Source organism: Anarhichas minor, unplaced genomic scaffold (assembly GCF_050575085.1).
Source record: "Anarhichas minor isolate MPS153535 unplaced genomic scaffold, ASM5057508v1 ptg000046l, whole genome shotgun sequence".
NCBI lineage: Eukaryota > Metazoa > Chordata > Actinopteri > Perciformes > Anarhichadidae > Anarhichas > Anarhichas minor.
This window is the reverse complement of record NW_027466492.1, coordinates 18,928-45,338: the sequence shown is the minus strand read 5'-3', so window position 1 is coordinate 45,338 and position 26,411 is coordinate 18,928. Positions and strand designations below refer to the sequence as shown.

Here is a 26,411-nt window from a genome sequence, read left to right as displayed (position 1 = left end):
CACACAGGTTTGTTAACTTACGCTCACACGTACATTCATGACACACACAGTCACTCTTGCCCACCCCCAGACTTGCGATGTGTTACTGTGATGATGCAGAGTGTGGTGGAAGGTGAAGAATAAGACAACGGAAGACAGGTGATGCTAAAATGAACATTTATAATGACTGCTGTTGCTGTCGCAAAATAAGAATCCTTAAAAAAAAGACCTCATATATATTAGCACTAGATTGCCCACTTCACTGGTAATCCACAAGTCAAGAAACACAACTCACTAGGGTTTTTTTCTCTTTACAAACACAATGCTACAATTACATTAAATATTCAATACTCTTTAAGTCAGTTAATGAATGTTGTTAAAAGCAACCACTAAAATACTAAAAAAATAAAAAAACAAAACAATACTAATATTAATTCACCTTTTTCCAGTCGTTCCCTTTTTTCTCGTTATTTATTAATAGTATAATAATAATAATAATAATAGTCTGAGAAATAAATAGCTCATGTGGTGTCCTCAGGTCAATGGGGCAGGCAGCATAAATCAAGAGTGGAGCTCAGAGCGATGCGATGAAATGGTGGCGTCTAATCTCAGGCAGGTCACTATAATACTTTCAAAAATGTCTCAGATGCACTGGCGAAATGTGGAGATATGCCACGAGTGTTAGCTCTGCAGGCAGATGGTTGAGTGGCACCTGCAGAGGTAAACCCTCTCTAAACTATCATTCTAAGTTATGTAAACTAGGACTGTATTGCACAAAGGTTAGCAGCTCAGCTTCCTCGTTTTGTAGCCCGGGAGGAGCTTAATTAATTCTTTATTTTGTTCTGTCCACCTCCCTGTTTTTTTTCTCCAACCTGGAGGAGCCGAGTCGAGCCATTTTTTTTCCACGATGATATGTCTAACACGACCAAGCATTTTCAACAACTACGGCTTGATGATGAAAAGATATGAGCGCCACTACAACTCACTGTTAGGAAAACACCAACAAATGCACAAAAAACAAGCCTACGTTGAGAATGGCTCGGGACTACTTCTCAAGGTTAGTCATTATTGTTCGGTGAGCACAGGAATCTAAAGAGTTTGCTAGCCAACATGGACGCTACACAGCGAATACAGTAGGTAAATCAACACTAATAACAACAGCACAGGTTAACACAGTAGAACTATAGCCGATTATACAGGCAGACCTAACTATCAGATACAGAGGATGAGGAGTGTGATGACCGTCTACCGCGTCCACTAGTACCTCTTTATGCTGCCGGCCCCTTTCTGCTCAACACTTCTCTCTTTACAGCTCGACAAAAAAAATCTGACAAAAATATTTACAGTGAGAGAGAAAGAAATTGTGGAGAAACAATTGTTTAGTGTTTTTTTTTCTTTTTGTTTGTCTGCAGTACTTCTTTTTTTCCCTTCCTTTTGTATGTTTTTTTTTGTTTGTTCTTTTTCGACCTATATCTCAGAGAATTGTCCCCAATGATGAGCAACAAACAAACAAACAAAAAAAAAAATCCAATCATATCAGCTAGCATTGCACAGTCTCAGAGAGAGGTTTTGGGGATGGAATGGAGAGTTATCGTCCAAACAGTTGGATGAACACAGAGGGGGGGGGGGTTGGGGTATAGGAGGCGGAAGAAGGAGGTCAATAAAGTTCATGAGGGGGTGAAAGTTCAAAAAAGTTCAAGAAGACAGAGGATGGCTGCGCAGCTGGCGGTGCGGAAACGCTCCCCGCACCGCCGCGCGGAGTAGGGGGGAGGTGGGCGGTGCGTGTGTCGGCGTGCGTGGTTTTGATGTTAAACAACAACAAAAAAAAAATCATCATTAGAAAATGGAGTTTTTTGAATCTTTCCCATCGAGAAAAATCAAATGGAGCGAGAGCGAGAGAAGGGGGGATAGAAAGAGAGAGAGAGAGAGAGGGTGAGGGTTTGGGAGGGGTAGAAAGAGGGAGAGGTGAGGAGAGTGAAAGGTGCCCCCAACACTATGGCACACAATCAATGGAGTCCCACAGGCTGAAGAGATGACAGAATTAGGAAAGCAGCTGGCATGAGCGGTAGGGCTTTTTTTTTTTTTTTTAAGGTAGGTTGAGAGGCGGGGCAGTAGGTAGGTAGCCAACCTGCAGAGGGGTTAATCCTTGTCGGGTTTAGCTCTGTGGGGGGTGGTGAGGAGGAGGAGGAGGAGGAGGAGGAGGAGGAGTGGTGGTGGTGGTGGTGGGGGTCAAAAGGTGCTGTTCAGTTGAGGCGTCATGAGCGACATCATGTTATGAGGGCGGAGCATGCTGGCTTCATGGGTGCTTCCAAGGATGGATGTCCGACACACAAGAACAACTCAAAGAAACGCTTGGAATGGTAGTTGTTGTTGTTGTTGTTGTTGGTTTGTTTTGTTTTTTTTCCTCTCTGTTCTATTTTGGCACTCGAGAGAAGAGACTCGTGGGAGGCAGGAGGAGGAAAGTGTGTGTATGTTTGGGCTGAAGGAGGAGGAGTGGGCAGTGAAAGTGCAAAAAAGAGGGCATGGAAGAGAGTGTGTGTGTTTGTGTGTGGGAGGGGGTAAACAGGCTACACACAGAAAATGGCATTTTTGTTAAAAAAAACTGGTCTAGGTTAGACAGAGCATACAGTACAAATCAAAAAACCAGAAAAAAAAAATCAACAGCGAACGAGTAGAAGTGAACAGAAAAACAGTGATATGACAAATGCAGTCTACAGTTGCTGGTGCTTCGATGGGGCCCGAGTCGGGGGGAGGTGGGGTGGAAAAGGGAAAAGAGCGGGGGGGGGGGGGGGGGGGGGTCCCATATGTCTTAGAAGGGTGTTTGAAGAGGTCAGTGGTGGGTGTGGGTGAGAGTGGGTTTGAGTTTGTGGAGGTGGCGGTGGAGGTGGAGGTGGAGGGGCAAAAAAAAAAGAATCAAAACAAATCTGAGGACTATGTCGGAGAGCCACACCCACTGAGAAGCGATGAGGTCACCTGGCGACCAGGTGGAAATTAAGTTTGCATTCCTCTACACATTACAATATAAAAAATGACTAGCCGGCTATACGTTGCACACACAGACAACCACGAGCACGGAGCCTACGGAGCAGACAGCGAGAGAGAGAGAGAGAGAGAGAGAGAGAGAGAGAGAGAGAGAGAGAGAGGGAGGAGCATGCACGTCTAAATACACCACTGGATAAAAAAACAGCTAACAGTAAGGACACACATCTACAGTAGCCTCGCACACTGACCCCTCCCCCCCAACCTCGGCTCGGCCTGCCATGCACAGTAACAGCAGAGTTTAGTGCAAACATGGAGCAGGAATGGAATCTTTTTTCCTTTATTTTTTCTTTTTGGGGGAGTTTAATAGGAAGCGGGCCATCTCCAATGACAACATCTGTCAGGATACAAAACATGACCACACTGGAAATACTCTGGTTGCATAATAAGGAATGAGAAAGAGAGAGAGAGAGAGAGAGAGAGAGAGAGAGAGAGAGAGATAGTGAGCGAGGTGGACGGACTTTGGCATAATTTCTGTCTCTGTTTTTTTTTTTTTTTTGACGTTGAAGCCAATTAAGCATCTAATTGAACTGAGTTTGGAAAATAGAAAGAGAAAGAAAGAGAGAAAACACACTGGTAATGTTCAGCATTGTTTCTCTCCCTGAGATCAGAGCTTTGGATTGCATAATGAGGGAATGAAAACACAATCTGTCCCAAATTCTGCAGCAAAGGGGGAAGGGGGGGGGGGATTCGGAGGTGAGTGATGGGAGTGTTAACCTCCCTTTGTCTCACACACTTTTACGAATCTCTCCCGTTGAAATACACTGGGGGGCGGGGCGGCTGCAGATGCTCCATGTCATATTTTAGGTCAATAAGGTGCATATCAATGCGAAGAAGACAAGCCAGAGCTCAGAGCGTGGAGCGGGGGGTGAGGTGAGGTGGGGGGGATTAAAAAAGGACAACATACTGAGAGCTCGACACAGTGCGTCGAGGGTTAGTAATGTTAGAATACACAAAAATACACACACGAGAACACACGTAAGCCTCTACTGCACGTCAATGGTCAGAGGAGTGATATGCAAATTTATGCAGAGGTGAGTACATTCCTGAACAATCTGAGTCTTACGTTGAAATGAGATTTTTTTTTCTTTTTTTTTTCTGTCTTAAGGTTAGGCAGCAACTGAGAACTTTTCAGTACAAGCTCGCTCGGCAAGTAGCAAAATAGTCTTATGTTTGTTCGAGAGTTTTTATTCATATCCCGTCGAGGATGGCTGGACAACGACAAACTACTCATTTCGTTGTGACGTCACGGTCAAACATTTTGTTCATCGTCGGCCGGTGGACCGGGACTCAAACAACAAACATTTGAACGCGTGTAAAACAATATCAAAATGCTCTACCCTTATCGGCATGCAAAGATTTGTCGAAAAATGAATGACACACACTGCCTAATTTATTTTTTTGTCACTTCTGTTTTTTTGTTTTTCTCCATTTTTTTGTCCACGTTTCACTTTGATATCATGCAATATAGACGTGCAAAAAAGATAACATCTATTTCCACAAAATACATTTTCATCGTAACTATAAAAGGCTGTATTTAAGAATGCTATCAAGTCACATTTTTTTTTAGCATAATTATGCTAACTTGTCGCTATGTTGATTTGTCGAGCCCCAGAGTCGCAGTGCTGTTGCATCCTGGGAAATGTACTTCCCGGAGGACTGGCTGAACACTTTTACTAACATGGCGGTCCCTCATCTTGTGGCAGGAACTGAGAGGCCTTAAACAAACTCCTATACTGACTCCTAAAAACTGTCACGTGGACGACTGCCTCCCCGTGTAAATCATAAATATGGTTCATTTGGCACTTTTCACATTTTCTTAATATAAAAGTATGTCTCCTCTAGTCTAATGTGGTTTAAATCGACACATTTACACTCTGTAAAGACCTAGTTTGGCACAGGTTTAACTTGTTCAGGTTAGAATTACACTATTATTAACTTATCGTCAGCTTATAACAGAGCTTGTATTACACTGCCGCTTGCGACTAGCCTCTCCAGCTAAATGACAGATTTCGATATGTTTTCACCTAGTATTTTTAGTACATCGGTAATTGTTAAATAGCAGCATTTTCCCACAAATTTAAAAAAAATGAAAATGACTTGTGTAAACCTATTCAACATCTAAATCCAAAGCTCCAACGGCAGACAGAGGATAAAGGACAGGACAACATGCCACTACGTGTATTGCTTCCAGTACTCGATCACATTTGATCTCCGTCCCCTAACATCGAGACGACTAAAGAGATTGGCCGCTTTTTAAAAGACAAACCGAAAACGATCATTCTAATGTTTGATTAATGAGATGAAGAAGAAACACATCCAGTACTAATCAACTCAAGTGACACCTACATCAGAAATTCCAATGCAGTTTTTCCACTGCGAATGCACTGTGCTGTATCCAAAGTACTTTCATGCTCTGGTCATAACGTTGGAATGGCGGAATCATCTTTAATGAATCCTCAAAATATAAATTTAGCTGGACTGAAAATTAGTTCAGTCTATTAAATGTCAGAAAATTGTGAAAAATCACAAGTTCTCAGAACAGTCTACTAACTCCTGGTTTCATCTGAACAGTCCCAAACCAAACCATATTCAATTTACAATATCAGACGGATAAAAGCAGCGAATCCTTTAAAAAAGTACAATCTTGCCATTTGTGCTTGATATATGATAAATCAAGCATGTAGTCTACCTGCTCAAACCTGACGTAGCATGCACCAAACAAACTGCTTCCAGCACAGTGCAGTTCTACAGCGAAACAAAAGCACGCTACATCTAATACAACTACTATCTCCCTATGGTCTTATGAGGTTTTTCGTCTACAAAATATCAAACATAAATCCAGTCAAACCCCGCCAATGACAAAGTATTCCCTCACGATATGTGTATGTTTCTATGTGTGTGCGGGCCTCGACTACGACTCCCTCTGCAGGTGTGGTGGTTTTCCTGGCGGGGGGCGCGTCGGCCCCCCCTCTCCCCCGAGGAGGCAAAGAGAAGAGAAACGCGATCGGTAGCGTTTTTTTCTTTTTCTCGTCAGGGCAAGCAGCAGACATGCATTTGATCGTCACACCAGACATAGTCACCCATGGAGCGATGTGATAGGAGGTAGAGGGGGTGTCAGGATGGGAGTGCGCTTGAGGACTGGGGGGACGGGTGAGGGGGAGGGGAGGGTGAGGAGAGTGTGGATGGTGTTAGATGGGAGTAAAGAAGCCTCCTTACCAAGCTGCGGAGATAAACCTTCACTGGCGCTCCAACAGAGAGTGACACATTCGGTAGCACAGTGGAGGACTTTGGGTCGGATTGGTTTCGAAAGAGTTTTTTTCTTAATCTTAAGAGGAGTTCCTTCCCCTCACCGGGGCTGTTTAGGTCAATAAATCAAATGCACCCCCTCCTCATTACTTGTCATTTTTACATTCCGTCACACTTAAACACGTGTCCAGGGATTTGCCCGTTGGGATGTACAGTGCATTACCAATTCCAACTGTTTATGAAAAAGACACAGCTGCGATAGAAAAGTGAATTTTTTATAATTTCTTCCAGTCTCTTTAATCTGCTGCTGGACTCCTAACACTCCCCCCAACATCCTGCCCTCTGATTACAAAAAGTATTCTCTGAAACAACAGGTGTGAGTGGAATCTAATAGATCTCGACCCGTCAACTCAATTGATTGATATCCTCTTCATCGACCTAGTCTCTTTCAGTATTCAGATATGACGTACATTTCTGGTGAAGTTCTTCATATGCATTCTACATATATTTCATATATGTGTTTTGTTTTTCCCCCCATACCACACAAAAAAATACATCCGATCGCGATGCTGTCTGTACAGCACACATCCCTGACCTCGTGGGCAGAGAGAACCGCTCCCTCGCTTCACAGTGCATTAAGACAAAAATTCAGTGTACTCCGATTGTAAAAAAATCAAATAATAACACGACACAAAAAAAGAGTTCAAACAATCAAAGAAAAGACAGCATCTCCAGCAGCCTCCTGGGTCTACAGTGGGCAGTACACCTGTTGCCGTGGGTGACCTGCGGTTTGCCAGAGGCGGAAACGAGCTCAACTCCCTGGACGTGTGTTGAAAATCTCTCATGTCTGCCCTTTTGCCTCGTCGGCAGTCGGACGGTTGTTTGATAAGGGCGAAGACCAGTGAGCCTATTTATCTCCTTTACCGATATGCACGCTGTCCTCAAATAGCAAAATCTACTCGTGAGGCTTGCAGATGTAGCAGTGGACCCCACACGAACAATGTCGTGCTTCAGTGTTTCCTCTTTCTCAATGTTTGCATTTGTCTCAGTAGTAGCAGTACGTTGTGAGTCTTAAGTGCTCTTGCTTGTTGTAGTCTGTGGTTTTGGGTTTATCTAAATGGTTTCATGGAAGACCACAGGCTGAGTAGCTCGTCTGAGTCTCATTTCGGTTACACTGTAGGCAAAACTGTAACGGGACATTTTGCCTACAGATTCAGACACAACAGCAGTGTTTCGGAGTACGAGCGAGGATAGCCAAGTGTGATGACCCAGGTGTTTTAGGGTTAATATAGCCGTGAATGTAGACGCTGCACTGCAGCCTGTGGTGTGTGTGGCTTACAGGTATTCTATTGCTAATCTAGAGGTCGTACTGCAGTCTGCATCATAAGATATGGTGAATTCCCTTTTCTAGCACCAAATATGGCATCGTTATGTTTTGTTTCAGTGCGTGTGTGTGCGTTCCCTGTTCTGCTCTTTGACTGGATATCTATATATATACAGATATCTATATAGATATCTGTATAGATATAGATATATATCTATATAGATATGTATGTATAAGGTAATCCTTCACTGTAATGATATTAATGCCTGGGGTGGCTTACTGGACTTAAATAAGACATATATTACACTATGTAACATTACTATTCATCTTCAATCGACTTAAATTAAAACAAAAGATTCAAATCAAAAAGTCTCATTTACATTCATGTCAACCTGAATTCACAGATAAAAAAAAGAAAAAAAAGAAAAAACAACTGAGCTTTTTTTCATGGGTGAACTCATTAATAAATAATGACGATGGCGATGATTCCTAATAAATCATGACAATCTCGTTAACAGAATTATCACAGCAGACTGCAAAGAAATGCTGTGGATCCCGTGTGTTTGCCGCAGCTTGCACAGTATCACTCTCGTCGGTTTCGCACTACGTGAGGTCATCAGCGTGCGCCTCGGCATTCTATCTCAAACACTAGGGCTGCTAGGGGTGCGTAAGGTGTGTGTGTATGTGTGTGTGTGTGTATGTGGGGGGTGTGGGGGGCGCTATGTGCTGTAACGCCCCCACCGCGCTGCACTGCTTGTGGGATACATCACAGGGTGCACAGGGGGTGGTGTGCAAATGAAGGAACGTCCAGCTGATTCTCGCCCCTCCGTCCCACACCCTTCCCCAATTTCACTTCGCCCCTTCCTTCGTCTCCAAGAGAGAGGGCAGGAGGGGGGAGGGGAGATCATAGTTGGGGGGAGGCAAATAAGAGGGGTCGGGGGGGATTTGAGGACGTTTCTTCCTTTACACACCAGGCTTAAGTTTGCAGTCTTGCTCATTATAAAACCCTTGTAAAAGGGATGGTGGGGTGGGGAATTGGAGGGGTGGGCAAGTAGTGAGAGAGGGGGCGGGGCAAGGGGCAAATCAAAACTAGAAGGAAAACAAAAACCCGACAGGAGGGGGACGGGTGTGGGCTGCAGGGGGAGGGAGGGGTAAGGGTTGTTTCCATAAGGGATTTAGGGTTGGGGGTGCGGGGGTGGAGGGTTGTACCCTTTAAATGCAACCCCCCCCCACCTATCTGCACCCGTGCCCTTCCCTCCCTCCCCCCGTCTTCCTGTAGCCTCTCAGGCAGTCGGCCTGTCTACATGGCATTCAGCTTTGTCCACACAATACACAAACAAACAGACAGCTTAATTTACGAAACCAAACAATAAAACAATGAAACAAAACAATAAAAAATCCCGAAAGGTCAAGACGTTAAGTAATAAAACCTTATTTACATGTTACACAATTTTTTTCTTGGTTTTTCAGCGTGATAACTCCTCTCCCTCCTCGTCTTCTCAGCACATTTTTGCTTCGCGTCAAAAAATTTTTTTTTTTAATAGAGAATACTGAAAACACGCAGAAGAAAACAGCGCGGACGATTCCTTCTGACATTCTTGCTCTCCTCTCCTTTTTTCCGTTCTCACTCTCACTTCTTTTTATACTCCTCCCCCAAGCCCCCACTCTTTTTTTTCCTCTTTTCCTCCTCGTTTCTCATTGGCTGTCAGATTTAGCCCAACTTCTGTGGGTTGGTGGCACGTACCCCCTGCTCGTAGGTGATTCGCTGGCTGATCAGGTACTGTGCAGCCTGCGTGGCGGCCTGGGAACCCGTGATGGTCACCTTCCTGTTCCGAGTTCCAGGGATGAACTCGCCTTTCTTGGAGATCTGGATCCTGGCGCCGGTCAGCTCCTGGTACTCCACTAGCGTCTTCCCTCCTTTCCCCAGGATGGCTCCTACCAGGTTTTCTGGCACGGCGATCTCGACCACTTCCTTTGCTCCTTCTACTAGCTTCTCTGTGGCCATTAGAGATGACGCTACCAGGGGCGACGCAGCGCTTAAGTAGCCATTGGTGGCCCCTGCGGCAGCCAGGGATCCCAGGGTAAAGCCTCCGAGACCGCCTGGGTGACCTATGCCGCCGGATGCATCGCTGGCATAGGATGCTAACAAATTAGCCGCAGCAGCTGCTGCCGGGTTAGCATTAGCCGCTACAGCTGCTAACACCCCTGAGGCTGCAGCGGGATTCAGCCCCAGGCCCAGGGAGTTGGTGTTGTAGCCGTAGCTGGCCAGGGTGTTGAGGGCGGAGGTGATGGTCAGCAGGTCGTTGCCTGAGAAGCTGGACATAGTGGTCGGGAAGGCCCCCACCCCAGCTAGGCTGGCCTGGCCGAGCAGAGAGGAAGCCGTGGCTGCCGCGGCGGCTGCCGCAGATGGCATAACCTCTGTCGAGTTGGCGTACGGGGAGCCGGTAGGGTTGGAGTTGGCGACGGGCCCTGTGATGTTGGAGTAGGAGATGTTGAGGCAGGAGGAGCTCTGTGGGTCCTCCTGGATCTTCTGGACAATGATCTCCACGGCTTTGCGGTTCTGCTCCGGCTCCCCGCTGATGGTGACCACACGCTCCTGCAGGTTGATGCCCTCGGGCTTTTGGGATAGCTGGACCCACGCCCCGGACTGCTCCATCACCGCTTTGACTGTCGCACCACCTTTGCCGATGATCAGCCCCGCCGTACTGTTGGGGACGATCAGCTTGGCCTGGTGGGAGGGACGGGGAGGTCAGAGAAAAAGAGAAAGAAAAAAATGTGGTTATTGCTTTCTAACAGATGTTTTATTATAATCCAGCAATAGTTCAAAATATAAACCAGCCTCTGTGCAACACATGGAATTACCTGAACAGAGAGATACAAGTAAAAGATGTGTTCCTTTATTAATCGGATATTTACATCAACTAAAGGAAGGGAAGATGTCGAAGGAGCAGAAAGTCAGTGTTACAGAGAGCTGTTCTCTAATGTTGTCTACACTACGTATGTTTAACAGAGAGGGACAAAAAAAGCAATGTATCCTTATACAGTGGTTCGTATGATTCCCTCACAAAAAGTTACAAATTGTTCGTGTGTTTTCCTAAGAAAGTAAAGCAACAAATGTCAGTTTCTCCTCAAAACATGCATACGTTCTTTTAAAAATAAACTCCCGTCTTCACAGGAAAAAACACAGTTAGTTTTAGGCTACTAAACTACTTGGTTAGGTTCAGAAAAAGATCGTAAAATACTTAGCCAGGTTTGAGAAAGGATCGTGAAATACTTAATTAGGTTTCGGAGAAGATCGGTAAATATTTAGGATTAGGCAACAAAAGACGTAGTTATGTTTCGGAAAAAATGGTCGTTTGGGTTAAAATAACTAAGGAAGTGCCATTACTGAAGTATGCAAGTTACGTGACAAATAAATCAAATTGACTTCTCGTTTTACATGGCGAGTGAACAGTAGTCTCCTGACTGAAAGATCGCCGTTTGCGGTTTGTTGGACCCATCCACTCCCCCCCTCCCCCCAACCAGTCTTTATACTTCCTCGTTCATGATTACATGGATTACATACGGAGATTTTTTTTTGGCATATCTACAAATTATTGCGCTTTTTCCCCCGTAGGTATAGCTACGAATGCTGGATGAGACCAGCCTGAAAAAGAAAAGAAACAATTTCACACCAGTGAGTTTGTGTGTGTGTGTGTGTGTGTGTGTGTGTGTGTGTGTGTGTGTGAGACGATGTCCTGAAGGAGAAAATCTGAGTTAGACATACAACATTATGGAGTGCGCAGTGTTTTCTACTACCTGAACACATAACTAATATCTTTGGTACATAATGGAGAGAAAGAGATGATGTGCATGTTGGTGAGAGAGCAGGTGATGAAGAGGTAGAGAGAGGTACATAGAGTGGGAGGGAAGGATGGATGAGTAAGAGAGAGAGAGAGAGAGAGAGAGAGAGAGGGAGGTAAGGATGAGAGAGAGAGGGAGGGAGGGAAGGATGAGAGAGAGAGAGGGAGGAATTCTAAAGAGGCTACTTGTGTGAAAAAAATAACATTGACTCCCAGGGGTCAGCGTTGCCATGGAAACACAGCTCCAGCATTCAAAGGGTAGTGAAAAGGAGTGAGGCGATGACACACACACACACACACACACACACACACACACACACACACACGTACACACGTACACATATAGACACGCACTCTCCAAAAACAGTGCAGTACATTTCGTTTCACATACTTGCGTGTACGAATGATGTATTATTGTTTTTATACTCTTGTTCATCGTATTTAACATCATATGTAGCCGGACATTTGGACATGATGCTTTTATTAACATTGGAACATTGATACACAGTAGACCTACAGTGCTTGTATATCGAAAAACAATGAATCAATGAATTGATTATGGCAACATGTTTAAGTGTTCATGTATACTTTTAGTTTACAAAATACTAAATATTGTTGTAATGGTGCACACTTTTCCGTGCATTGCATCACGACACTCCAAAATGAGTTGACATAATTTTGAGTGAAGCCGAATTAGCTGAACAAACGTGTGAAACAATTAGCACAGACTCAATACAAGAGACTGCAGTTTTGCCCGTTGAAGGATGAAGTGAACCTAAACGTCTATATATTTCCCCCATCTGATGTCTGGAGGTCTGATCTGAGGTCTGAGTGAACAGAGGACCAAGAACCAAGGCACCGTTGACGTAAGCAGTGGGTGACGCATCACCGAGCTCCACATACATCATGGCAGCATCACTTTGAATGGAAACGCACGAGAGAAAAGTGTGAGACTCAACTTCTGTTACTTTGCTCTTCGGTGCAAACAAAAACGACAGGAAGTGTTTTCTGCAAAGTGCTTATTCACAAACAGGGACACCTGTAGGAGATGTTATCGACTTCTGCAGCACGTTAGCTGCCATCGCAAACAAAAGCGGGTGCGTGCATGAGTGCCACGCTCTCTCCTCTTTAGAATCGATCCCACTCTCAGAGCAGAACCGCCGCTGCTGGATCTGCTGTCTGAACGTCGAATATTCACATCGGGAGCAGAGGAGATGAGAGTGTGGGCTGCAGAAACAGGAGGGAGGGAGGGCTGAAGGGATGAAAACAAAAAAAAAGCCTTGATAAAGAAAAGAAGACGATAGAATGAAAGAGAGAGGGTGATCGATTCAATGAACTGAGAGAAAGGATAACTGTGTTTTTCTTTGTTTTCTGTTTTTCCACGCAGAGAGAAATAAAAGAAGCGAAGAAAAATCCAAAGAGAGACGGATCAATTCAACTTACAAAAGCAAAGAAATGCGAAGGCCATTCCAATTCCCTCCCTGTCTCACCCTCTCCTTTGTCCTCCCTCTCCCTGTTTGCTGCAGTTTGGAGCTGAACTACATCTGCGTGGCGGCAGCCTCGATGCAGCCAGTGGTTCATTGCCACGCCGCATTCCACGGCTCGCTCTGTGCAACCGCGAGGCGGAAGATGAATTTGCATAGAAATAGGAAAACCGAGCAAGAGGCGTGGAGGAAGGAGCCGACGATACGAGAGACTTCAAAACCAGAGGACGCCGTCAAAGGCTCACGTCCTGCTGCTTCGAGTCGAATATTAGAGAATTATCTTTCCCATGTGAGTGTTTGTTTGCGAGGCGCCAGCGTGTCGGTCTGCGGGACTAACAGGTGCAATTTCCCCCCTCTGTTCATTCATTTGCTCTTCACGAACGAGTGGCAGTTTGTCGTCCGTTCCTATTGATTCGAGTTGTTACTGTCGAGGCCCGCACCAACGCGTCTGTTCGCGTCCCGCTGCGGTCAGAGACTCAGGCCACAATCTGCCGTCCCGCGTAGATTAATGAGCGGAGCGGAGTGCTAACAAGTCGCCTTAATACTAGAAAACACTAAGCACATGTACTCCAACGTCACATGGGAAATAACCAAACTGACCAGCGTGCTCCCCGTTGCGCATTACATGACACCGCACTGATAAAAATGTGCAAACCAAACCCTTTAATAGTGAATGCAATCTATTCATTCAAAGAGAAGTTAAGCCAAATCATCACCATTTGAAATCATCAATCCAGCCCTCTGAACTGGATTGGACACTGATTTTAACGCAGCAGTTAATTGGGAAAGAGTTTATGAGAAAAGTTTATTGGAAAGAAGTGTTCAAAAAAAATCTTCGTGATGTTTAAATTAATCATTTTTTTTTTTTTAAAACACGTCCACGGAGGAAGATGTAGAAACGAGTACAGCTGTTTGAGCTTTTCGACGGTTCAGAGGTTTTGATCTCTCTGGCTGAGGTCTGCTTTTTTACGTATGAGAATTTTCCAGCGCGATAATTTTTTCTCCTTCGAGTGGCAATATTTTCAGGGAGGTTGTTGCTTTTTCCGGAGCGAAGGAGAGGAGCGGGCGGCGGGAGGTAAAAATGGAGAAGAGGGATAAAAGAAATAAGTGACAGGCGGCGAGGGAGAGAAAAAGAGGGCGAGGGAGGAAGCTGAAAAGATTTTTTTACCCATGAACCCTTTCATCCTCTGCACTGAAACATTCTCTCACACACACACACACACACACACACACACACACACACACACACACACACACACACACACACACACACACACAGTGTTGGTGGGAGGATAAACAGTGGTGTACAGTGATGTCTGATCCCTCCTGGCCCTAATGATCTGCCGTCTTTAAAATCCAAACTGATTCTCTGCTAATGAGCTTCTCCATTTGCCTCCACTCTTCTTCTTCCTCCTCCTCCTCCGCCTGCTCCGCTTTCTTTTCCTCCATATTGTCGCTTCACTGTCGTTCTATGTAATTTTATTTTGCAGAGTCTAAAAGCTTATAAACCTCTTGGTACAAGGTCAAAACACACACACACACTCCCACACAAACACACAATCTGAAGTGCAGTTTATTCTGAAAATCATCATCTTCGCCCTGGTTTTATTCAGCTGACGCTGTTGGTTCTGCTCGCTCTAATGGCCGACTCAGCCAGCCAGCCAGCCTCCCACCTACCCACAATCCTCTGCTCCCAGCACCTTTCTGCATAGCCGCTGCACAGAAGACGATTATGTGACAGTTGGCAGCGTTCAGGATATCGCCCCTACAGTGACGGCTCTTTCATGTTTCTTTTTTCCCCTTCAGCTTCTTGCTTTAACGCTGTTTTGTGAATTTTTTTTCTTTCTACATTTTCTCATCTTTTTTGTTTTATTTATTTTTTCCTCCCCTTGAAGAGCTTTATACCTGTTGGGAGAAACTTTTTCCACAGAGGAGAGGAGATCCAGCTGCTGACTAGAACGTCCTGTTGCTGCCGGGGGTTTAGGTTGAGGGTCAAAGCCGATCTCCTGTTCATGAATACACTCACGGCAAACGCTGCGAAGGAGCGGGGGAGCGGTAAAGTGTTGACTTCAGCAGGTATACGGCAGCTTAGCAGATAAGTCCAAATCGATGCCGACGGCAGAGCGGGGCGATTGGATTCGGGGAGCAATTTGGAAAAAGTTCAAAGGTTTAACTGTTGGCGGTTTGTGAATGCCAAAACTGTCAAAATGGTAGTAGTTCATACTTTGAGGTGACAATAACCAGAAAGGCCAACAACATTCAGTGATTTCTACTGGACCGGACTCTGAAACAACAGTTGAGTGGCACACTGAAACCCAGACTGATGCTTCTTTAGGCCCGCGGCTCGTTAACATCCAGCTGGCCCTCGTGGCTGGCTGTGCTCGTTATGACCTGACGAGGCTCACCTGCCACGCTCTTGGGTTTGGGGCGCCGTCAGTGGCAGCAGGTAACAGGAGCCCGAATCCACCTTTAACCAGTCGCAGCCGTGCAGCGAATTCAAGTTCAAGACATGGCGCGGCTGCTTGTCGTCATCAAGTAAAGTGTAATTCCTCATCTTCCGTGACCTTCCCCTCTGCACTCAGCAGACTGAGACGCAGACCCTTGCACCCGTCTCTTTTGTCCAATGAACCATCATGCTTTAATACCACTCTGTTCATAATTCCTCGACGTCATCTTAACGGCTCCATTTAGCTCCGCTGCCCGGCTCAGCGGAATTGTGACTGGATGTTTCCTACAAAAAATAAAACGTCTCTACCTCCCTGTCTCACTCTCTCCTCTGTCTGTAGAAAAGACAACCGCATTGAGCAAATACAAAATAAGAATAACAAGCAAAAGAAAAGCTTTTGTCACAAGACAATGATTGTGATCCACACCGGTTTTAGAAGGCCTCCAACTCGCCTACTTTGCCCTCTCACGTATTTCTTTACTGTCGTCATGCTGCGAAGCAACCGTTGCAACTACAGGCGGCAAAGTGAAGACAACATTTGAAAATGTTGCATGTTGAATTAACATGTTGATGTTGCAAATCTTCTTCAAAAACCTTTTTTAATTGATTGTATTTTATTATTATTATTTTTTTTTTTACTTTGTCAAGGATATGTGTGTTTGTGCTGATACAACATTCCAAGAAAATCTTTCATGTTTAATTTGACCATTTTTGTATGTTGATTTCCTGATATGTGGTTTTGTTGTTTAAAAATAAAAAAGAAAGTGGGGGAGAAAAACAACAACTCATTTTCTTCACATCCCAACCGCAATAATTGAAAATAAAGAACAAGGTATGTGTTGCACTCGCAGGAAGGTAATAAGCTGTCCAATTATTTCATTCTTCCTGAAGGATGTGCTCTTATAAACACTTTTAACAGCAGCCATTTCAACACATAGCAGGGTAAACACAGGTGTAATTAATGCAATTAATTAAGGTCCCATTCTATGTAGCCATTACCTTGAGCCAGCCTGACGCACCAGATGGAACGGGGCCATAATTGATGCTATTAAACACAACTGTGTTTTCCTCGCATTGCTGACGTGTCAAAATGGCTGCTGTCACTAGATTTAGCAACTTTTGCTGCTGCTGGCTACTTCCGTTGGAAAAGAGTTGGCAACACCGGGCAGGATTTGTCAGTTGGATCAATTTTTTAAATTCTAGTATATATACTCTTGTTGTTTTCTCCTCACGGCCTTTAAGCTGAGAGACAGCGAGGCAGAAGGAGCAAATGTTTGCTTTGTTTCTTCAAACAATGCATGTCATTTTGTTTATCTGTAAACGTGTATATGTATTGTGTGTATCGGTGTGTGTGTGTAGACAAGTAGTAGTGATAAGCGAACGGGGTGCTGAGGTCACCGAAGCATGGAAATCGGAGAGAATAATATCTCATTTAACAAATGAGGAAACAAGTAAACTGTTAACCATGACGGCACGTGCACGCACACACACACACACACACCTACACACACACACACACACACACAGGGTATGTTACGGTAGTTTGTCAGGGTATAACCTTGAGGCGCAGACGTATTAACACATAGCTCCAGCCCGCTGCCACCCTTGCGTTTCTCCTCTCTGTATACTAATAGAATAATAATTAAACCTTCGGAGTGCCGACGGAGAAGCTGGAATTGTTTCATCGGTGAAGACGTTGTGCGATAAAACGGCAACCAAAATGAATTAGTTGAATAATTGATGGCGTTCGACATGATAAATCGTTCAGTTTTATTGGTAAACACTCTCAAGAGTTTTCTCTAAAAGCTTATTCACCAGACTAGTTTTAAAATATGGCCGCCATGAGCTAAAAAGTAATTTCATGAGTTTAAATCAGGGCTGTGTTATTTTTTTCATTACAATATTTTGTTTGTGCATCATCCCATCCCAAAGAGTAATTCTGTCACAGAATATATTCTGTCACGGTGTCTGAAAAAATCTAAAAAAATTGTTTTCTAATCGGTCAAAGCAGCTTAACCTCCGTTTAAATCCCATATGTGTAACCTGTTCCATACTAATACATTAAGAGTGGTCATACATTTGAATAAACTCTGGTGTTGAGAACTAAAGCCCATAACTGCTTCCTGAAAGTTTAATCTCCTCCCTCCATTTCTCTCTCTCTTTTTGCTTTCCCTTTTCTTCATCTCTCATCACACCGTAATCCCTCCATCTTTCCTTCCTTCCTCTCTTCCTCCATCTCCATATATCACAGAGCTGTCATGGAGGTGATGACGAATCGTGTCCTCGTCCAAATGTTGTGTCGCGTCGCGTTCCCTCCAGGTCACAAGGTCGTCTGTCAGTGTTGTCATTGGAGGCCAAAACACACACACACACACACACACACATACAAGCATAGATGCAAACGAAGAGAAACACTAATTCACAATTCCCTCACACAAAGGTGCTTACAATCCCACACACGCAAAGCTAAACAATCCACACACACACACACTTTGAGATGTACGTGCACACACACACACACACACACACACACACACACACACACACACAGACAGAGTGGAGGAGAGCGAACAACTGTTGAGGCTGCAGGGGTTTGAACTTTGAAGTCTTAAGCAGGGGACTTTAGCTTAATCTGCCTCCTCCTGATCCACAGGCTTAGTCGCCTCTCTCTCTCTCTCTCTGTCTCTCCCTCCCATCACCCTGTCATCCCTCTTTTTCCGTCTCTCTCGCCGTCTTTCTCCTTTCATCCTCCAGCCACCAGGTTAAAAATAACTGCAGGACAGAAGAGCCGGGGTACAATGACTGACAGCGACATAGGGTTAACTTTGTATTCGAGAACCAAAGGGCGCACACACACACACACACACACACGGCCACAGGCACCAGTACTCACACTGGAGGTGGGCGTGGCAGAGGCTCATCAGTGAAAATGGCAACACCTGGGCTCATCAGCCACCCCTGGGCCCCGTGTGCCAGCGCTCCCTTTTAACAACCCTCCTGGAGCTCACTTGGCGGTCCTCCTTGTTGACGTTACGGTTTGCTTTGCCGAAGCATACGACACTGCACTTACAAAAATGAAACGCTGCCCACACATGTTCTAGTGTGCACACACAAAGATTTCAGGACTTTGTTTTCTGACTTCTTCGCAACGATTTTTGAGGGCATTTTTTTGTCCCTGGTATGCAAACAGTACAGACATGGACGCATGCGATATGTTCAATATGTAGCGGGGAGGGTTCGAGCTGGCTTTTGTCCTTTAATGTTGCAGTTTGATTGATCTCCTGATCAGATTGTCCTCTCCTGAGAACATTACACTTGTCATCACATACTTGTAGAGGAACACACATACATGAAGTCACATTATTTCACTCTATGTGATTTTCTTGCCTTAATAGGTGTAAAAATAAAAAATAGACAAAGTAAGTCGCTGAAGAAGAGTTCAACAGCAAGACAACTAAATATTTGTATAGTTCAATAATTCATATTACAACCGCTTGACTCGTTAAAAATGCTCCTGATTTGTAAATGAAAATGACTGCATCATTTAACGACTGCCAGTTGACACTATTCTGAGTCACTTTTCTTGGGAAACTAGTAAATTGTGTGTGTGTGTGTGTGTGTGTGTGTGTTTCCTTTAACTGGCTGGACCCTCTGCTGGCTCAATCATTACATGCAGTGTGCAGCCAAGACTTGTTCAAACCCACTGGCCCCAAAGTTTCCACAGATACCAAACATGTCAGACTGCAGACTTTAAATTGATGTACAATAAATCTAGAAATATTTCCTTTTTTTTAAGTAAACATGATGTATTGTGACTATTGGAACAATCACATGTTAATGACAGGAAGCGAAGGGCATTAGCTTAACACCAGTAAGAAACTGCGCTAACGTGAGCCACAGAGTGCAACATATATTATATTGGTACTGATTTATGTTCATGAAAGAACACATAAAAAACAACGTGAAAGAAAACGTATTAATGTATCTTTCAGGACTTTAACCTTGCTAACATGAAGATAGTACAAGTACAGTGCATACCGATGTCAGCATGAACAGTTGTTATGTTCTCATACATTTGTGATTTTGTCTCTTGTAAATGTACTGGCCCTTATACGCCATCATAAATATGTCCTTAATAAAGACACAACAAAAGCAAAACAGAGCAACATGAAAATACAAAAGGAAAATAAAAGTGACAGGAAGGGAGAAAGAATGCAAAATGTCTTTTCTGTGCGTGGTGTTCACATGTGTAGAGCAGTAAAATATGAATAACAGCAGAGATAATGTAATGCAGACACTCAATCATGACAGTTTGGAGCAGATGAGAGAGAGAGAGAGAGAGAGAGAGAGAGAGAGAGAGAGAGAGAGAGAGAGAGAGAGAGAGAGAGAGAGAGAGAGAGAGAGAGAGAGAGAGAGTTTTATTTTGCTGACTCAGTGGTGTGGCAGAGACTGCAAATCAGACTGACTGGAAGATAAAATGTTACGTAAGACGGCAGCATACTGTAAAAGTCTGCTCTGGAGTGTAAAATTCTGACAATACAACGGAACAGAACAGACTTACTTACGGTTACCTCGTTTAAAAAAAAAAATCTGTTACTTATTCAGTTTCTCTTTTAAGCTCTCAAACAAGAGATGGTGATTGTTGGACCAATGAAAACGGTTTGGACAGGGTTTGTTTTGTTTCTGTGGACTTTGAATGACGTGTGTTTTCTGACAATCAACAAAGTCCGACAAAGTTAAAAAAAACTGTTTTTCTGGCTGGAGTTTGGTGGCTTGAGGGGCGCATATTAAATTTATGTTTTGTACATTCATATATTTTAATAATTGTCCAAATATCTTTTTGATTTTATTCACTACATTTTCACTGCAACGCGTGTCTCATAGCATCGCAAAAGAGCACTTCCACCCGGGTGTCATGTTTCCGTCACTGCCGATCGGAACTGGAGTCGATAAATACCTGTGACTACTGCAGATTACTGCAGTAATTTGTCTGAGTGGTATTTATGACTTTAGTTTATGTTGAGAGCTAAACCCAAATGGATTTGATAAGGGATTTGAAAGGATTCATATTCAATTAAAAGCTATCAAACTCCAACCTTCTTCTTGTATTCATTCACTGATCAACAACAACAACAACGACAACACAGAGCTCATCTGTTTGACAATTTCTTTGGCTGAAGCTGAGCTATTTCTCCCTCACCGTCCTACACTCCCACTTCTTCAGCATCTGAGACAAAGTGAGCCAGACTCTACGTTTTCCTGACATTTGTGGCCAACTTCCTGTGCAGGGAAGACAATAACAGGAAGTAGGAAACAGATGTTCGCGTTGGAGGTGAAAGTTCACCGGAAATGCCCCCTCTCTCCTGCAGGAAGTGGTCGGAGGGAGCGGCCAGGAAAAACAGACAGACTAGAGGCGATGAGCGTAAACGCTAAAGTATGTACGTGTTCGCCGTTTTCAGTCTGAATAAAAGGCAGCACGGGCCAAAAATAGCCCCAGAATATTAATAACACAACAAAACCACAAGCCATTTACAGCTGATCTCACAGGGGAGACAGCTTCGGCTCTGCAGCTCACTTCCAAAACACCATAGTGCAACAATAACAGACGAGAGAGTGTTTTACTGCCAACATGAATACAATATTGATGCAGTAAGTAGGTGATGCTTCACTACATTACACATAAACACAGAGAGGGAGGTCTGAGTGCTTCGGCTGATCACTGATGGTGTGCGCTGCTTTTCTTCTTTACAGGACACCAAAACAACGGAACGTAAACACGCATGGTCACAAACTAGCCTAGTTACCTCAAACCTAAAACCTGGACCTGGTGCATATACTTAATAAGAAGTAGACGTAGCCACCGTGACGTCACCCATTGGTTTGTGGACTAGGATTTTGAAGCCTCGATTTTGGCAATTTGGCTGCCATCTTGTTTTTCTGGAACCGGAGGTGACCCAAGAGGGTGGAGCTAAGAACAGTACGCTGAATAAGGCGTCCAAAATGTTACAATTAACTTTTATGAAGTGAAAACACACTCTCAATGGGTTAAAGTTGAAAGACGAGAACACACACAACTCCCTGACCGGACAACGCCGTGGTAGTGACCTGTCAATCACAAGGTAGCCCCGCCCGTGTGTATCTAAGTTATATTAGATACACCCTATTTTTTTTGTGTGTGAAAAATAACTATATTTTTATAGACTAGTTTAAACAAAGTCAGCATCTGGTGGCCATTAGAGGATCTGAAAACATTTCCAAATTTGCTAAAAAAGCAAATAAAAAGAAAACGATATATTGAATTCGTTATTTCCTGCTTAAGCTTCTGTCACTATATCACAATAACAATGAACACAACAAATCATTTGTCAGCATTTTGTGCATCAACCAAATTGTCTTTGCGAGAGCACTTATCACCTTTCTCAAACTATGAATATCTTATTAAAACTGTAACATGAGAGCGTGCTGCGGTGATGTGATGATGTTTTACAAGAGCATTCTCGGAGGGGCGGAAACAAAAGCAACCACAGACCAATAAAAGTGGTGAAATCTCTCAATAAATTCTCTTCGATATGTCACGTCAGCCCTCATTAGACCCGGTAGAAGAATTCATTCAGCCCATAAATCTGCTCCGCTGTCCTGTTATGCGGCCCTGAAGAGCGGCGTCGTCCTCCGACAGCCCGGCAGCTCTCAGTCACCCACTCAGCCCGGACTCTTGTTCTCTGGCTTTTGTCCTCCTCTCTGTCTCTATGTCATTTAACTCCACACCCTCTCCCCAGTTCTCTTCGTCTTTTTCCTCAACATTATAAGTGCCCTTTTGAACATCTCTACTCTCTCTCTCTCTCTCTCTCTCTCTCTCTCTCTCTCTCGCCCAGTTCCCTGGGGTTAACCAGTGAGGCCAACACCACATGCTACAACAGCCGCACTCTTGACAAGAAGAAGAAGAAGGGGAAGACATTTTATCCACAACCCCAGAATAGCAGACAATCGACGGCCGAACCGCACAGAACACCAGTTCATCTTTCATGGGCACACTTGTCGTGTGTATGACAGAGCTCCATTCATCAGATCAAAGTGAGTTTGTGTTTGTGGGTTTCCACAATGACAGCCATGCTTTTAAATACCAAGACTTCTCAGCTTACCCACAGCCCACTGACCTTAAATCTATATGTGACTGAGCGAGTGTCTTGGGAGTAATGTGTTACTTACAGTACTCTGATTACACTTTGTGGTGACTACAAACAAAGTACATTTTGCTTTTTTTAGTTGTTAATTCGGTACAGTTTATAATAAAAAAATATTTTGCATTGGTCGTTTTTTCTCATATATTCTTCCATAATTCTGTGCTAATAAATTGTCTGTCGGAAAACAAAAGCACTTGAACAAAATACTTTTAATTCAGACACAATAGTTACTTTTTTAAGGTAGCGCATTTAAATATGTTTATGATCATAATGTTTTCCTTATATTTCACCATAAGATAGAAGGAACATATTTCACACTGTATTACCCTGTCGCAATGATATTATTATTTATCTTTTCACAATTGAGAGCAAAAATGTTGATGCGCTATTACCTCAAATACAGCGTGCTCATATAGTCGTGGATCACTTTATAAACATTCTTCTGTTTCCTCAGAATGCATGTGACATCTTAACAAAACTTTAAATCAGGTCCTTTGGGTTGTGAACGATGCTCGGCTGAGTGAACTGTCTTTGAAAGGTCGGGGCATCTGTTATTTTGGTCTGGGGCTTTCTTTCTGTGTGTGTGTGTGTGGGAACATGTGTGTATCTGTGTGTCTTCAAATTGCTGCACAAATCCATTTAGTCGCCTCTCCGCTGTGGTATAAATAGCCTAAAGAGCGACAGGGGGATTCTCCCTCTATTATAAGTGTCTAAATATCAGCAGCTATTAGCCTGCTTGTCTCCCTGCGGCTGCTCGCCTCGTCCAAAACAGTATTTCTCAACTGTCAGTCAGCCTCGGGCTCAGACGCTCACGATGCACACGATACGAACAGAGAACACATATCGGGTCTGCTACTTTTAGTTTTGTTAAAAGAGAGTCTTCCCCCTTTTTATTTTGCACATCTGCACATATTCACTTGTGGGCGGAAAATTAAATGAAAAGATTGACATCAGTCTCATGCCTGTACACTAAAATGTGAAGCTACTGCGACCGGCTGGTTGGCTTAGCACTAAGAAAGGAAAAGAAACAACTAGTCTTATTGCTCATCTGTTAAATCTGTACATAAACTGATTTGTCGAGTCACATGTTACGCGATGTTCGGATATAAACCCATTATTCTTGCCCGCCAGCCCCACACTCATCAAATAAATAAAACTCTGCTCTAATTTAAAAAACACTAGGCCGTCATCAATACTTAGACGATGGACAATACAATAATAAAAGTTTCAGCCACATTCAGCAGCAGAAGAGTCACAGCGTCAGATTTCACGTCACGAGAGTTGACTGTCAAGACGATGGCGAAGGATTTGGGGTCGAAGCCAAAAGCAAAAGCGCCTATTTGTTAATACTTCCGATTTAAACCCAAAGCTAAGCATTCGTTTTGTTCAAAGTGTGAGCTATTTCGTTGCGTTGTCGCTTAGCGAAAATGAATTTAAATTCCCTCTGGTAGGCGATGATGCAGCATATTTGTGTCTTAGGGCATTTATTGTGAAAGGTAAGAACGTAATGAGTAAACCTGTAATGGGAGCAATAGAGTTTGCTGTTTTGGTTCAGACTACTGAGCCTCAGTGTTATTACAATATTACCTTCATAATCATAGGCACAGCTCGTAACCCTCGGCTAAACAAAAGCAAGAGGAGTATCTAAAGTCAGCACTCTACAGATATAAACCGCTATCAACGAATATCTGTGTCATCAGTAACACTGGTGTTGTCAAATATATTAACAGGAGGGAAAATGTTCCCACTGTGACATCCCACACATCACTTCGCCATGTTACGGGAGTGTATGTGCTGCAGTATTGTCTTTCTCTGAGCAGTGACTTCCTGGACTCCCCACTGGTTGCATGGCAACTACAACCTGAGTTTGGTGTGGGGAAAAAACCCAACCTGACAGACGTGCACAGAGACCTGGCCTCAACAACATCACATCCAACACTTAAGGGATGAACGGGATTCCCAAGGAGATGCTAAACAATTACCTACAGGTGTGATATCCAGGTGTGCACATGCATGTATTGAATAAGTAGTCCTTCACCATCCCAGCATTACAATTAGAACAAGCAAGACACAGTCTGTGCAAACAATACAATACTGTTATCTGCATGAGCCTCAACAAGCCTGTTTGAGTTCAACTCTGCAGAGTGTGTGTGGGCCGGAGGGTCGAGTGTGGGTGAGTATGTGTAGGCCTATCTGTGTGTGTGTGTGCGTGTGTGTGCGTGCCCACAAGCCCTGGTCGACTGCGTCGTCTGGCAAGCCTGAACAGTCAATAGCTGGAAACAATGCCAGACCTGACTAATCAATAGGGAGCAATCATGAAGAGAGAACGATGATAATCACTTAAACGGATCATAATCGATGGCCGCACTAATTGTCCCGCATTACAAGGCTGGTATTGGCGCTCAGATTTGGCTGTACAATCAGCAGCGGGGTGAGCTTCCTGTGAACTGTTTCTATACGCAAACACCAAACTTTGTGAAATCGTTCTTCGGAAGTTTCTGCTGTCAGTTTCTGCTGTCAGTTTCTTTGTGAACAGCTGAAACATGACGCGTGGGGGGTTTTCTGAGCATGTTTTTAGTTTAATGATTAGCAGCTACTTTCCATATAATAACACGTGAAGGGATGAGAAAGCTTCACAGGTACAAATTCTAGAGATGCAACCAAAATTAGGCGGTAAGAGAAAAAAGGCCTTCAGCAGAAGTGAAATCAAGGTTCTGTTGAATGAATTTAAACAAAGTAAAATGTGATTTTAAAATCAAAAAGCATCGAAGAGCAGTATGAAAGCCATTCAGAATCTGAATTCATGCAATACATCAAGAGTTTTTATTGTCTTGATTGGGATCATTGGACCAATAGTATTTCTTTAATAATCCAAACATTATAATGACTCTGAAACATGTAACGATCTAATGTGACTCTATAATATTCATGCGTTTTCTTTATGTTCGTCCAATTAAAAAAAAAAAAACAAGATGTTTTTTTTCTTATCTAGGTAAGAGAGCGAAGTGCAAAAATAAGAAAACGTCAACGGGTACAAACAGAAAGAGAACAAATCGCGAAAACGAACAGAAAGAAGAGGAAATTCCTGCACGAGCCCGATTGTTACAAAGAGAGAGAGAGATGGAGTGATCAGGACACACTTCCTCCCTCAGCGGGAAACTATTCCCAGTTGGCGGGTGGATGTCTAGGTGTGTGTGTGTGTGGGGCACCCTACAGTTCACACCACATGGGGAGTTTATATGTTCACACTGCATCCCGTCTGAGTGGATGTCATCTCTCCACACTCTCTATTCCTTTTCTCTCCGATCTTCACCTTTCTCCTTCTTTACATTATTATCTCCCTGATGCTCCTTTCCCCTTCATTTCTCACTCCTCCCCCCCCCCCCCCTCATCTGTTTATACGTCTGCATGCCATTTGTCTTCTTTTTTTTTTCCCGCCTCATTCAGTTTCACTCACACAGAAAATCACAGCTCGACCACAGCAACGCGCACGGTTTGACGCTCCGAAGACAAACACTTCGCTCCCTCCTCTTCCTCACACACCCCTTGAGCCGAAAGCAGAGAGCTGGCACACGCAAACAACTAACAGACACACACACACACACACACACACACACACACACACACACACACACACACACACACACACGGAGAGCCTGAGTTGCTCTGGGTTTTCCTGGAGTTAGAATAGAAGGAAACAGTCAGGACTGACCTGTTTGACGCGGTCGGGGTTGACGGTGGTCTGTGGCTGCAGGATGCTGACCGGCTCTGTCTTCTGGGTGCTCTGAGGCATCTCCCTCACCTTCTCAGCGATGAAGTCGTGGACGCCGTTCAGCGCCTCCACCGTCCCCTGGATCAGACACACGC

The 26,411-nt window shown here is 44.0% G+C and overlaps 1 protein-coding gene across 1 annotated transcript; it reads right to left on the bottom strand.

The window, feature by feature from the left end:
* Positions 1-139: 139 nt before the first annotated feature.
* Positions 140-26,411, bottom strand: LOC142971501 (RNA-binding protein Nova-1-like). Its single transcript, XM_076112055.1, has 2 exons — positions 26,257-26,411; positions 140-10,319 (listed from the first exon to the last, which is right to left on the bottom strand). Exons 1-2 carry the CDS (start codon positions 26,335-26,337, stop codon positions 9,303-9,305), a joined length of 1,098 nt encoding a protein of 365 aa, XP_075968170.1. The 5' UTR covers positions 26,338-26,411; the 3' UTR covers positions 140-9,302.

Excerpts from the sequence above, each read along its gene's own strand:
- LOC142971501 (XM_076112055.1), bottom strand. The coding sequence starts at position 26,337 with ATGCCTCAGAGCACCCAGAAGACAGAGCCGGTCAGCATCCTGCAGCCA. Across the intron at positions 10,320-26,256 it reads ACCCCGACCGCGTCAAACAG|GCCAAGCTGATCGTCCCCAA; the intron begins GTCAGTCCTGAC and ends CCCTCCCACCAG.